Source organism: Thyridium curvatum, assembly GCF_004353045.1.
Source record: "Thyridium curvatum strain D216 chromosome Unknown NODE_16_length_530760_cov_82.129700, whole genome shotgun sequence".
NCBI classification, from domain to species: domain Eukaryota; kingdom Fungi; phylum Ascomycota; class Sordariomycetes; order Thyridiales; family Thyridiaceae; genus Thyridium; species Thyridium curvatum.
Window position 1 is genome coordinate 133,133 of NW_022156771.1, and position 12,029 is coordinate 145,161.

At 55.2% G+C, this 12,029-nt stretch overlaps 4 protein-coding genes across 4 annotated transcripts; 2 read left to right on the forward strand and 2 right to left on the reverse strand.

Annotated features, from left to right (window-relative positions):
* Nucleotides 1-374: 374 nt before the first annotated feature.
* Nucleotides 375-4,496, reverse strand: E0L32_003592 (uncharacterized protein; the record flags this gene model as incomplete). Its single annotated transcript, XM_031137910.1, has 2 exons — nucleotides 375-2,517; nucleotides 2,575-4,496. 2 exons carry the CDS (start codon nucleotides 4,494-4,496, stop codon nucleotides 375-377), a joined length of 4,065 nt encoding a protein of 1,354 aa, XP_030998362.1.
* A 1,412-nt stretch (nucleotides 4,497-5,908) lies between these two features.
* Nucleotides 5,909-8,231, forward strand: E0L32_003593 (uncharacterized protein; the record flags this gene model as incomplete). The annotated part of the gene is made up of 5 exons (XM_031137911.1): nucleotides 5,909-5,980; nucleotides 6,056-6,375; nucleotides 6,426-6,746; nucleotides 6,792-7,994; nucleotides 8,057-8,231. The coding sequence occupies 5 exons, from the start codon at nucleotides 5,909-5,911 to the stop codon at nucleotides 8,229-8,231; spliced, it is 2,091 nt and encodes a 696-aa protein (XP_030998363.1).
* Nucleotides 8,232-9,265: 1,034 nt separating this feature from the next.
* E0L32_003594 (uncharacterized protein) lies at nucleotides 9,266-9,803 on the reverse strand (the record flags this gene model as incomplete). The annotated part of the gene is made up of 3 exons (XM_031137912.1): nucleotides 9,266-9,295; nucleotides 9,338-9,459; nucleotides 9,518-9,803. 3 exons carry the CDS (start codon nucleotides 9,801-9,803, stop codon nucleotides 9,266-9,268), a joined length of 438 nt encoding a protein of 145 aa, XP_030998364.1.
* A 658-nt stretch (nucleotides 9,804-10,461) lies between these two features.
* Nucleotides 10,462-11,612, forward strand: E0L32_003595 (uncharacterized protein; the record flags this gene model as incomplete). Its single annotated transcript, XM_031137913.1, has 2 exons — nucleotides 10,462-10,942; nucleotides 11,017-11,612. 2 exons carry the CDS (start codon nucleotides 10,462-10,464, stop codon nucleotides 11,610-11,612), a joined length of 1,077 nt encoding a protein of 358 aa, XP_030998365.1.
* Nucleotides 11,613-12,029: the final 417 nt, after the last annotated feature.

Sequence of the window (12,029 nt, forward strand, 5' to 3'; positions counted from 1 at the left end):
TAACGCAGATATGCCAGGAACGCTTGTGTGGAAATTAGACTCTGGGGTAGCCAAATCCCATGCTCGAGACCATCGTGAATCGTGATCGTGTTGTCCTTGAAGATATGCAATTTCGATCATGCGCTGCTGCTCATACTCTCGCAAAAGCAGGCATGTTATTCCTCATACGCGGGCAGTCTAGTGCGCGCCCTATCTAAGTAACTATCCTATCCAGACACAGAAACAACCGATTTTCCTTGGCCGGGGCCTCTTCTAATGAACAACCTTGCCCAAGAAATCGTGGCCGACTGACCTGTCTGTCCACGAGTCGTAATGTCATACCAAGAGTTATATACAAGATGATACACAAACCGCCTAGCCATCCATCCGCCCATTCAAGTCGGCTTCAGCGCCTCCCAGCCTCCCACGTTGCCAGCCCCTGTATCGTCACCTAGTAAATCCATACTCTGACCGTTTTGCTGCTGCTTTTCCGGAACCAGCACATGCTTCTTATGCACCGGAACGCTGGGCTTCCTAGCCGGCAGCTTCGGCGGTGCCGCTGCTGCTGCTGATGACCTTGCCTCCTCCTCTTTCCGTATCATGCCTGGTAAGCCGACAGCCCCCGCACCCGGTGTCGCTTTGCGAGCCGGCATCTCTGCCGTACCTACTCTACGCGGCGGCATGCGCGGCGGCTTGACTTCCTCGTCACGCGTCACATAGTTGCCCAGGCCCCCACGAGAAGAAGCGACCGACGATGCGCTAGGCGAGTGCGCACGTATGGGCAGTGCTGATGAGCCCAGGTCGGCGCCCTGCTGAAGGGTGGGCGTGCTGACGGGGGAGAGGGATGTGAGATGCGCGGGCTTCTTAGCCACGGGCGGCGGCGACTTGGCCTTTGTGGTGGACTGTTGCGACACAGACGATGTGGCGGACCGAGGCCGCGGAGGCAGGGGAGCCAGATCGTTAGACTGTGCTTGGGGTGTCGACCTAGGCGCATCTCGCATAATCGGCATGGTGGGAGTCCTCGATGGTAGGGTTGGCAACGCCTGACTTGAGGTCGGCGTCTTGTTGGACGGAGTCCCCGTCTGGCGACGAGGGGGTGGAGGTGGTGGCACCTCCTGCTTCTGCTGGACCTGCATCTGATTTTGCCCTTCCAACCCATTCGGCCTTCCGACCTTGGCGGGCAGTCCCGAAGGGTCGTAGGGCGGCGGGAGCTTGCGCGGCGGCTGGCTGCTGGCGGAAGAGGAAAGGATGGCGGAATGGTTGATGTGCTCGTAAGGCGACGTCGAGATACTGGAGAATGATGATAGCCGAGACTCTGATCTGGGGACTGCTACCCAGTCAGGCTCATCCGTGGCAGCCCAAGGGTTCGACGGACGGTTGGGGTTCAACACTGTCGAGTACGCCGACGACGGAGGTTTGGGCGGCGTCACCGTCGAGCGAGCCAATTTGCCGTTCTCTAACCACCATTTCTGTCTGTCAGAGCTGGCCGGTGGGAGTCCAGGCTCGATCGCGTCGTAGCCTATGAGATCCTCATCGTCCGTGTCCTCGGCTGTATTGAGGTTGGCCGTGGCATCACCGACCTCGAGCTTGCGTCGGTCGTAGAGTTGCCGCCGAATTCTGTCCCTGAGCTCCTCGTCAACTATGCTAACCGTACAGTCAAAGGTCGCATATACAGGCCGGTGATCAGAGAACTTAAGTGGCGCCGAGTTGTATGATAGCTGTCGAAGATTGGTGCCTTTCCGCAAGATCCGGTCCGTCCAAGCGGGAATACGCTGCTTCTCTGAAGAGTCATACGAGTCCTTGCCAATGTCGAACCTGTATGTGGGGAGGAAAGTGATCCTGGCTTCGGAGTAGAAGGGGAATGACAGTCCCGCCACCATCTGCAGATTGAGTTGATCATTCTCATAAAGGCGTTCGAGGTCTCGTTGCGCAATGAGGTTGTCCACCTTCTCGCGGCTCAGCCCAATCCGGTAATTGAAGTCTCCCATCCATATGACCGTGTCGTGGTCGTCGATGCCCCGGTTCCTCGCAAACCGCAACCCATGATGAATGGTGGCATAATCGCGATTCCTCTCATCATAATTCGCAAAACCTGCTGCGAGATGCGCCGTCACAAAGCAGATATGGGTATTGGCATAGTCGAACCGGATCGCCACGGCGCCTTTGTTGCCGGCCATCCCCGACATGCCCGTCTTCTTCACATTTCCTTCCACGTTTTTGATTTCTCGCAGTATCGATGATTTGACGAAGATGCATAGCGCTGCGCCGACAAGCTGCCCGCTCCGTAGGAGGACATAGCTTTCTCCGCCCATAGCCTGAGCACGCTTGTTCAGTGTCCGTTTCACGGACTCCTCCCACAGTTGTTTCCTACGGGGGTCGCTATTCATGATCTGTTGTGGGCTCAGCTCCACGATCTCTTGGAACCCAACGGCGAAGATCTCGGGCTGTGTGTCCTCCAATATGGGTGGACAGAGCCATGGCGACAAATCTTCATTGATGCCATCTGTACGACCGTTCAAATTAAAGGTTCCAACCCACCTGAGTCTGAGTCAGTATCCCGGACAAAGAATTGGTAGTTGATAGACCAGTACTTACATATTGATGACCTCTGATGACGAGAACTCGCCACTACGCTTGTTGAGCTCCGAGGTCACATAGTCGTTGATAGGGTCGAATAGCACGACTGGAGCTTGGCCATATATCCTTCCAAGGAGAATGTCAATCGTGTTCTGGCGTCCTTTGTCGGCAAAGTTGTTGATATACAGTCTCGTGGCAGATTTGCGAGCATCTGCTATCGCGCCGGCGAGAGACATCTTCCCGTGCCTAGTAAAGGAAGACTTCAGGGCTCCCGTGCCCGCATAGGTTCTTGACAACGCGTCGCCATTGTCTGCCCAGAGGCTCGAATGCCTCATCCAGAAATCGGACGGGGCAAACTCCCCTCTGTGGCCCAAGAAAGCCTCCACAGCCATCTGCGATATAAGTGTTTGAATGAGATTGGTCCTGTCAAGGCAATCGAGACAGTTGGTCCGAAAGACACCTTCTTGCTGTAACACCACCAGAGAGCGGCGATGGCCGTTCTGAGCGCCATGCTTCTCATCAGCGTCGTCAGCCTCCTGTGCCAGATAGTACGCGAATCCATCTGCGGAGTGCTCGATGTAATGACGGATCTGCCTCGCAGCTTCATAGCCTTGTGGACCTTTGGTCTCAGCATGGAAGTCATATTCCGTGGCCTGAAGAAGTGCATGATCACGAGACAACTTATCACCTCGCTGACTGAGCGGACACCTCTGAATACCGAGGCGGTAGCACTGGCTCAGCTCAGCCTCTCCCGGCTTCGTCTCGCTGAGCAGGTTCACAACGTGCACTGCACCATAGGCGTGTTCCAGGTCTTCAAAGTGCTTATCAAACGCCGGCTGTGTGCCGTCCGCAGATCTAGTGACCGTGATCTTCTGTTGGCCAGGTATGAGGCCGGCAGTCTGCTCCCAAAAGACAGGGACCGATCCACGAACCTGGGCGTACGAAAATACAACCCCTGAAGGACTCCAGTACACCGTCTCAGTCTCAACAAAGTTGGCAACGTTCCCATCATCGTCAATACCTCGAGAGTTGAATCTCGTACCGGCTCTTCGACATGATAGTCGTGATATGACGGTGAGATAAGAAGGCATCCCCGATCTGGTTGACCTCAAGGGAGCCGAGCTCTGAGGGATAGCCATCGTGAGACAAAACCCTCGGATAGCAGAGGTGAGAATTCGCGACGCATCCAGCACTTCTCGCTCAGGAGGCTGAAGACGTGACCGGAACTGAACGAGGGGTTGGATCATGTACGAGTTCCAGAGGAAGGACTCGTCAAAGTTGTCGATGTCAAAAGCGGCCGAGTCCACAGGCCGGTCCTGCATCCTGTTGGTGAGATCAAAGTCCGTACTGTAGTAGAACGTGCCATTGCTGAGAAGTTTCTGGAGCTCTTGGCAGGGATGCTCAATTCCGACGTCCCGTCGACTCAGTCCCTGGCTGTAAGCCGAGGAGGCGTCCGCGTTGACATCCCAAGGATCCACGGACAGTACGTCGTCGTACGCGTTGGTATTGAGACAGAAGAACTCGACCGTCAAGATCCGTTCCACCGTCTCCCCTGGCCGCAAGGTGGCCACCCTCGACGCCTGCGTAATAACGCACAAAAAGACATCCCGGTCGATCGATATCAGACCTAGAGTACCGTATATTGGCCGAGGAGTAAGGGGCCGGTAATCGCTGAGGAGAGAGCTAGAGGTTGGCGTGAACTCGACGATACATTTCGAAGCGCCGCCGTCGCCTCCGCGAGTCCGGGCAGAAGGGATCGAGGCGAGGGAGCCACTGGCGATGGCTTCGGTTGTCGTGGAGCTATGGCGGAGGATGAGGGCGTGAGAGTGAGATGCTATCGCAATGGCTCGATGAGGATAGTCGCGAATCAGCAGCTGACTGGATCTCTCGGCAGCCGGCGCCTGGCCGGTCCAGAGGGAAGAGCTTGGGGGATGCTCCATGCTGCGACTTCTTCATGGAACGTAGTGAATGGGCGGGGAGCAGCAGGATGCGCAAAGGCACATGCCTTACCACGGAGCAGAGTCAAAGCTCTCGCATTTGCAGTCGAGGAGTGAAGTATCCAGAATAAGGTCGTAGAAGTGTAGATATTTCTCTTGGGGGCTGTCGGCTATGACTTCCAAAAGCATGTAATATTGCAATGATGTCTCTTATTATTCGACGATAGGTGTTCAGAGTTCCGGAGAATTGAGGCTTAGTCTGGGCTGGAGCAATGACGCAGTTACGGGGACCCTCAGTGCAGCTCTAAGCTGATCTACCAAAGTTCTAGGCTATCTCAGCGGCCTGAGGCTCTGGACAGTGGGTGCTGTAGTGGTTGGGGGCGGGGCAACTCTGAGAGCCGGGGTTTCCAGGCTGCCAAGAGGGTAAGTGATCCATGGTCAGGTTACCTAGATACTTAGTTGACGGGCTGCTAGTAACAGAAGTACCTTAGAAAGCGACTTAGGGAGGTAGTAGGATAACCCCTCAAGGTTCTGAGTTCCAGAGGAAGGACATGGCAAGGATATCGATTGTTAACACTTAGGTATCTCCTGATGAACTTTCCGTCTACTATTCTGACTCCCGCTTGCCTCCGTAGGGCTACGAAGGGTTGTCCTCTGGCGGATGCAAAGGAGAGGAGCAATGCACGCAAAAGGACGTGTTGCCAATTGAACCAGCTACAAAGCCTCTACAACTTCGAATCTGTCTTCTGCACACGGCTTGTGTACCTAGGTAGGTGCTACGCTACACGTAGCAAGTTACACAGCATGGTCAAGCCATATGGAAGCCAAATTCAGAGTCTCGGGACCATTGTGACGATGTAGTCGCGCTTGAAGACGAGCAGGCAGGTCTTCAGTGGCTTCAGATTATTAAACTTAAGATGAGATCACGCCCTGAATCAGGGTCATCCTCTTCCTATCATTGTTTTTGTTAAGAAAATCATCATTAGCCATGGAGGAGAAGAGAGGAAAACTCGAGCACCTCCACCAGAGAGCTTTTGGAGAAATTTATCTGGAATCGCCTTATGTAATCCACAATTTTAGCAGCTGAATGGCCCGTGCCAAACAGCACCTAGCTGTGGATGAGTGGGCCTCAATTTCTTGAGATCTTCCATATCTGACTTTGTTTTAGCGTGCAGCCTTGTTCACTCCAGGCCTCCAAATCCACCTTTTTCACTCCTCCTCACCAGCACATTACCAGCCCCCCATATTCGGCCACATCTAGATCGCGGGAGAACAACACTGATTGCTCAAGTCGCCTGGCAGCGCCGTTACCTCAAAGACACTCTCTGTCGGCTGCAATCGCGCAGCTAGCTTTGGTATTCGCCGACGCGACCGATCTGTGCCGAGGATCTGCACAACCCAGCACGCACGCGACCATGGGTGATTTCAACAACTTTGGTGGCTCCGAGGAGGAGAACACCGAGATTAGGCGTCTCAACAATGAAGTGGTACGTCGTTTGCTTGTTTGCCTCCTCGAAATGCGCATTGACCTTGATTGGCTGACTCGCTGTTCCTCTTCGCAGGAAGCCGAACCCGACAATTTTGAGCACTGGGAGAAGCTCGTCCGCGCTTGCGAAGCGCTCGAAGGCGGCTTGAATAGGAATTCTAGCCCCCAGGCTTTGTCGACGCTGCGAGACTCGTACGACCGTTTCCTCCTCAAGTTCCCGCTACTCTTCGGCTACTGGAAGAAGTATGCCGACCTCGAGTTCAACATCTCAGGGCCCGAGTCGGCAGAGATGATATACGAGCGCGGTTGCGCCAGCATCACCAACTCGGTGGATTTATGGACGGAATATTGCTCGTTCAAGATGGAGACCACCCATGTTCCCCATCTGGTCAGAGAGTAAGTATACAATGGCACACATCTCCTTCCCCGTAACACCATACAGACAGCTCCACCACCGCGAGCGACTTTGCGACCCAGCCTTGCAATAAGACGGATTGGCACTGGAGTTTCAACTCCTACGGTGAGAACACACTACAGGCTGCCACCAACCTGCTGGGCATCGCTCTCACATTTGAAAACCAGGCTCTGTTTTGTCCCCATCAGAACATGATCTGCATGATTCTATACCAAAAAAGCTCTCCCTCGCTCCCACGTCGCTCTCTCATCCTCACGAGACCTCATTCGGTTGGCTTGGAAACGGATGTCTTCACACTTGGCAAACTTTTCCTTCCTGTATTTGCACTCCCTTCCACCCTCCCCCGATTCTGGTCCTTTCCTTGTTGTCCTTGTGCCAAGGCTGACCTGTCTTCTAGGCTCTTCGAGAGGGCTGCTAGCCATGTCGGCCTTGATTTCCTGGCCCATCCCTTCTGGGATAAGTATCTAGAATATGAGGAACGCCAGGAGGCTCACGACAAGATCTTCGCCATTCTCACCCGCGTCATCCATATTCCCATGCACCAGTATGCTCGCTACTATGAGCGCTTCCGGCAAATGTGCGCAGACCGGCCTCTAGAGGAGATGGCAGACTCGGATACCGTGGCTCGCCTGCGCGCCGAGGTTGTTGCCGAGACCGCGCCTTATGGAGTAGCCAAGTCGGAGCTGGAGGTGGAGCGTGATGTGCGGGCCAAGATCGAGGCCGTCTACTACGAGGACTTCACTAAGACTCAGGCCGAGGTTACCAAGCGCTGGACCTACGAAGCTGAGATCAAGCGGCCATACTTCCACGTGACCGAGCTCGACCACTCCCAGTTGATCAACTGGAGGAAGTACCTCGAGTTCGAGGAAGCAGAGGGCGATGCCGCTCGCATTGTGGCTCTGTATGAGCGTTGTCTGGTGACGTGTGCTTTCTACGAGGAGTTCTGGTTCCGATATGCTCGCTGGATGTCGGGCCAGGCCGGCAAGCAGGAGGAGGTCCGGAACATCTACCTGCGGGCTACGACCCTGTACGTCCCCGTCAGCAGGCCCGGCATCCGTATGCAGTTCGCCTACTTTGAGGAGAGCTGCGGTAGGGTCGACGTCGCCAGGGACCTGCATAGCGCAATTCTCTTCAAGCTGCCCAACAGCGTCGAGGCCATCCTCTCCTGGGCGAACTTGCAGCGGCGTCAGATCGGCCTGGAGGCTGCGATCGAGGTGTTTAAGCAACAGATCGACTCGCCCGAGGTCGACATCTACATCAAGGCCGCGCTGGTCACCGAGTGGGCGTTCATGCTGTGGAAGGTTAAGGGTTCCGTTGACGACGCGCGCACCGTGTTCAGCAAGAATGTGCAGTGGTACGCCGACAGCCGGCACTTCTGGCAGAAGTGGCTGGACTTTGAGCTGGCCCAGCCGAGCGACGCGAAGCAGGAAGCCCAGCACGGCGAGCGCATCAAAAACATCTTTGACGAGATGAGGAGCAAGAGTAGGATCTCTACCAACGCCAAGAAGGAGCTGGCCGAGGTGTACATGACCTACCTCCAGCAGAGAGGAGGCAAGGACGCTATGAAGCTGTTCTTGGAAGTTGACCGGGAGATGTTTGGGTAAGTATTTCCTCATCCTCGCTTCGTTCAAGGTCAAGCCTTTACTAATTCCCACGCCGCAGACCTCCTTCAGTGGCCATCTTCCCCAAACTCAAGCTCGGTGCCAAGGAGAATGGCATCCCGCTCGGAGATCTCGACGAGCCCACCCGGCAGAAGGCAGAGGCACGGTACTACAGCTTCTACCAGCTGCATGCCGATCCGGACATGGAGGCTCAGGGAACCGCAGAGTTTCATTGAAGCCGGCTGATCTGATCGATCGCCTTGCAGCGTCGGGCGGTGCCTTCACTCGCATAAAAGGTTGTGGTTTTGACACTTTATTTCTGTTTTCTTTTTCTTCCTATACATGTATCAATATCCCTCATCCTGGCATCGGCAATGACACGGGGCTTGGATGAAGAAACGGCGGGTGTTGTGTGTTGGGGCTTTTGCATGGCAAAAAGGGGATATGCAAACTCGTCTTTGAGAGTATATTGGGGTGGATATCCTGTGATGAATGACTTCTGTTCAAAAGTTCGGGGACGGGGCGCTCTTTTTTTCTCGGAAGTAATTGATCGGAGGGAGGAGGACGGGACGTGTCGCGGCGGATGGGCCCGGCACTCGAGCGACATTAGGCTGGCTCTGTCTGGCCCAAGAAGGTGGCAAACCAATGGAGCTTGATAATGCGAGCTTTATTATAGAATACGATATATGGTTTCTATCAGTTCCATGTGCTGAAAGCACAGCAACACTGTATGTTTGAGGAGCTGTGACGAGACGTGGCACGGAGGAAGGCTCGGAGTCCGACGGACGGAGACTGCCTGACAAACGCACAACCCCCCTCCCCCCCCTTCCTGATGTTGTGCGGAGCAGTGGTGATGTATGCAGGTAGGAAACTTCAGGCAAACCTGCTGCAGCCATGCCGGTGAGATCCGTGTTCTCCTGATCTGGCGCTGACTAGACAGAGTTGCCACACTATATGTAGATTGTGCAGATTGCTGCCTGCCCTTTGAGGCCTCTTGAATCCCGTCGCTTTGACGAACATTCTCCGTCCTGGCAACGCAATTTGATAGCCGACACCAGGTCCGCATCCGAAAACGGAGTCCCCGTCCCGGGGTCCGGCTGTGTACATGTAGCGGGTCTCACTTCAATGTTCTCTTTCATTTACGCTCGTCTTTGCTCTTGACGTCGATTGATCCAGCTAGCATGTGAAGCAAGAGCCATTGCAGGGTCCAGGCACATTACGTATTGGGTCATCATGAACGTAGGTACAAGAAATAAACCAAGGGGGCGGGTTAAAACGAGGCCATGTGGTTGACAACGGGCTTTAGAATTAGTCTACAAGAACATCGGCGTCTTTTTCTTACTAGTGGCCCCTTTGCGGCGCGCGTGTCGTGCAGGAACTGAAAGATTTCCGCGGCACGACCATTGCGCGAAATTCGGGCCAACTCACATGACTTGCCAAGCTGAAAAGTGTCGGTTCTAAAGACTAGAAAAATAGAAAATTAATATGATATGACTCAGAAGAGAACTTGTAGAGTACCTACGGCGAATGCCGACGGCAAAAAAATGCGATCCATCTGATGTGGTTGACAAATGTTCAAGACCCATGCCGCCGCTAACGGACAGTTGACAAAGAATGACGAGTAAGTCCCCTGTGGCGGTGGCCCGTCGGATTCCATCGGAGGAGGCGTCAATGGGCTCTAGGTACGGAGTAGTCATGTCCCACAGTGTCTTGTCACTGGGGAAAGGCGCCCCTGGAGCACGTTCGGGCTCCAGTTCAGCAGCCCTTGGGCCAACCACAGCGGGCTTATTCGCCTCCTGGGCGGTCATTTCAGTGGGGGCGCTCACTGTAAGGTGGATTCGGAGCGCCGAGGGTGGAGACCCTGAATTGTCCAAAGTGTCCCAAGTGTCGCTGGCGCAATCCCTTGGTCCAATCATACGAGAGCAATTGCCAGTTACCTGCGTTCTATCTGGTTCCTTGAAAGCTCTGGGGAGAGAGGAAGAGAGACAAGGCCAAATGCCCTTGTTGCTCGGCGAGATATGGAGACGGTACCAGACTGGCAGACTGGGAGAGCTGCGCTTCTATCTCCCTCGGGTCGGCCTGCCTAGTCCGATGGTTTCGGTTCGGTTTATGTACCTGGCTGAACCCATTCCTGTTCCTCTTATCATGAACTTTTCCCCTTCCCTTTCTTTTCTCTCTGCTTCTTAGAACCGTGAATAGAGAACCTCTTGTCCCTTCTTATCTTTGCTTGTGTTCAAGACCCTCAAGGTACGTTTCGGCTCCCTACCCACTTGCTTTTGAAGTTTGAGTTTTGTCTTGCCGCCTCGTTCGAAGTTCCGAGCTTCATAATCTGGGTCACTCCCGCCCAAAACCGGTATCTCCGAGCTGGGTAGCCGTCGAGAGATCGTGACCACCTTTCCATATCTTGACCCGTGCCAAAACGCTTGGTCGAACTCGGTATTGACGTCTCCCTTCCCCCTCGTGCAGATGGCTTCCGCAGCACGCCAGTTTCTCCGCACTGCCACGCGCACCGGCACGCGCAACGCCTTCGCCGTTGCCCCCCGCGTGGCCTTCCGCCAGGGCGGCCGCCGCGCCTACTCGTCTGAGCCGACCAAGTCGTCCAACTCGACCTGGCTCTGGGTCGCCGGTATCGCGGCCATCGGCGGCGGTGCTGGCTACTTGTATACCCAGCAGAGCGGCGGCGTCCCCAAGGTCTTCAAGGCCACCCAGAAGGATTACCAGGCCGTCTACAACGAGATCGCCAGCCGCCTCGAGGAGAAGGACGACTATGATGACGGCAGCTTCGGCCCTGTCCTCGTCCGCCTCGCCTGGCACGCCAGCGGCACCTATGACAAGGAGACGGGCACTGGCGGCAGCAACGGTGCCACCATGCGCTTCGCCCCCGAGTCGGATCACGGTGCCAACGCTGGTCTGAAGAACGCTCGTGACTTCCTCGAGCCTGTGAAGCGTGAGTGTCAAGCTGTTCTGCGGTCGATTAGTTCCGGTGGGCGCTTGGGCTGACGTGTGATGTCCGCTGAATAGAGAAGTTCCCTTGGATCACCTACTCTGATCTGTGGATCTTGGGAGGTGTCTGCGCCATCCAGGAGATGCTTGGCCCCAAGATCCCCTACCGACCCGGCCGGTCCGATAAGGACGTTTCCGGCTGCACCCCTGACGGCCGTCTCCCCGACGCCTCACAGGCCCAGGACCACCTCCGCGCCATCTTCGGCCGCATGGGCTTCAACGACCAGGAGATCGTTGCTCTGTCTGGCGCCCATGCCCTCGGTCGCTGCCACACCGACCGCAGTGGCTACTCGGGTCCCTGGACCTTCTCCCCTACCGTCCTGACCAACGACTACTACCGCCTGCTCCTTGACGAGAAGTGGCAGTGGAAGAAGTGGGACGGCCCCAAGCAGTACGAGGACAAGACTACCAAGTCCCTGATGATGCTGCCCACCGACTATGCCCTGATCCAGGACAAGCAGTTCCGGCCGTGGGTTGAGAAGTACGCCAAGGACAACGACCTGTTCTTCGAGGACTTCAAGAACGTCGTCCTCCGGCTCTTTGAGCTCGGTGTGCCTTTCGCTGAGGGTACCGAGAACCAGCGATGGGTGTTCAAGTCCTCCAACGACGAGTAAACGTGTCGTCTTGCGGGGTGTGCTATAGACCGTCCGGGCCTTCCGGCAGAAAAAGAGGTTGACGAGCGATGATTGAGGAGATGGCGATCTTTTTTTTGGGGGGGAATTCGTAGAAGACAGCGCCGACCCGAGAGACGGGTCGTAGTCGCAATTAGACTAGACGGGACACTGTTGGAGATGTCATGATATCTGGTTTCCTTTGTTGTTGGACATGAGGTCTATCCACGGATAGACGGGGCCATGCGCGGCAAGAGGGTAATCGGCTTCGCTTCTTGTGAGCAAGCTTGGGGTCTTGTTTGATAGTCAGAAGCTGTATAACACCCTTGGTCAATGTGAGCCGATTGACAAGCTTTCGTCTCTATTTTTGTGACTTGAGACGCAGGACGAGATGGATCAAGAGGAAGACCAGGCAGAGAG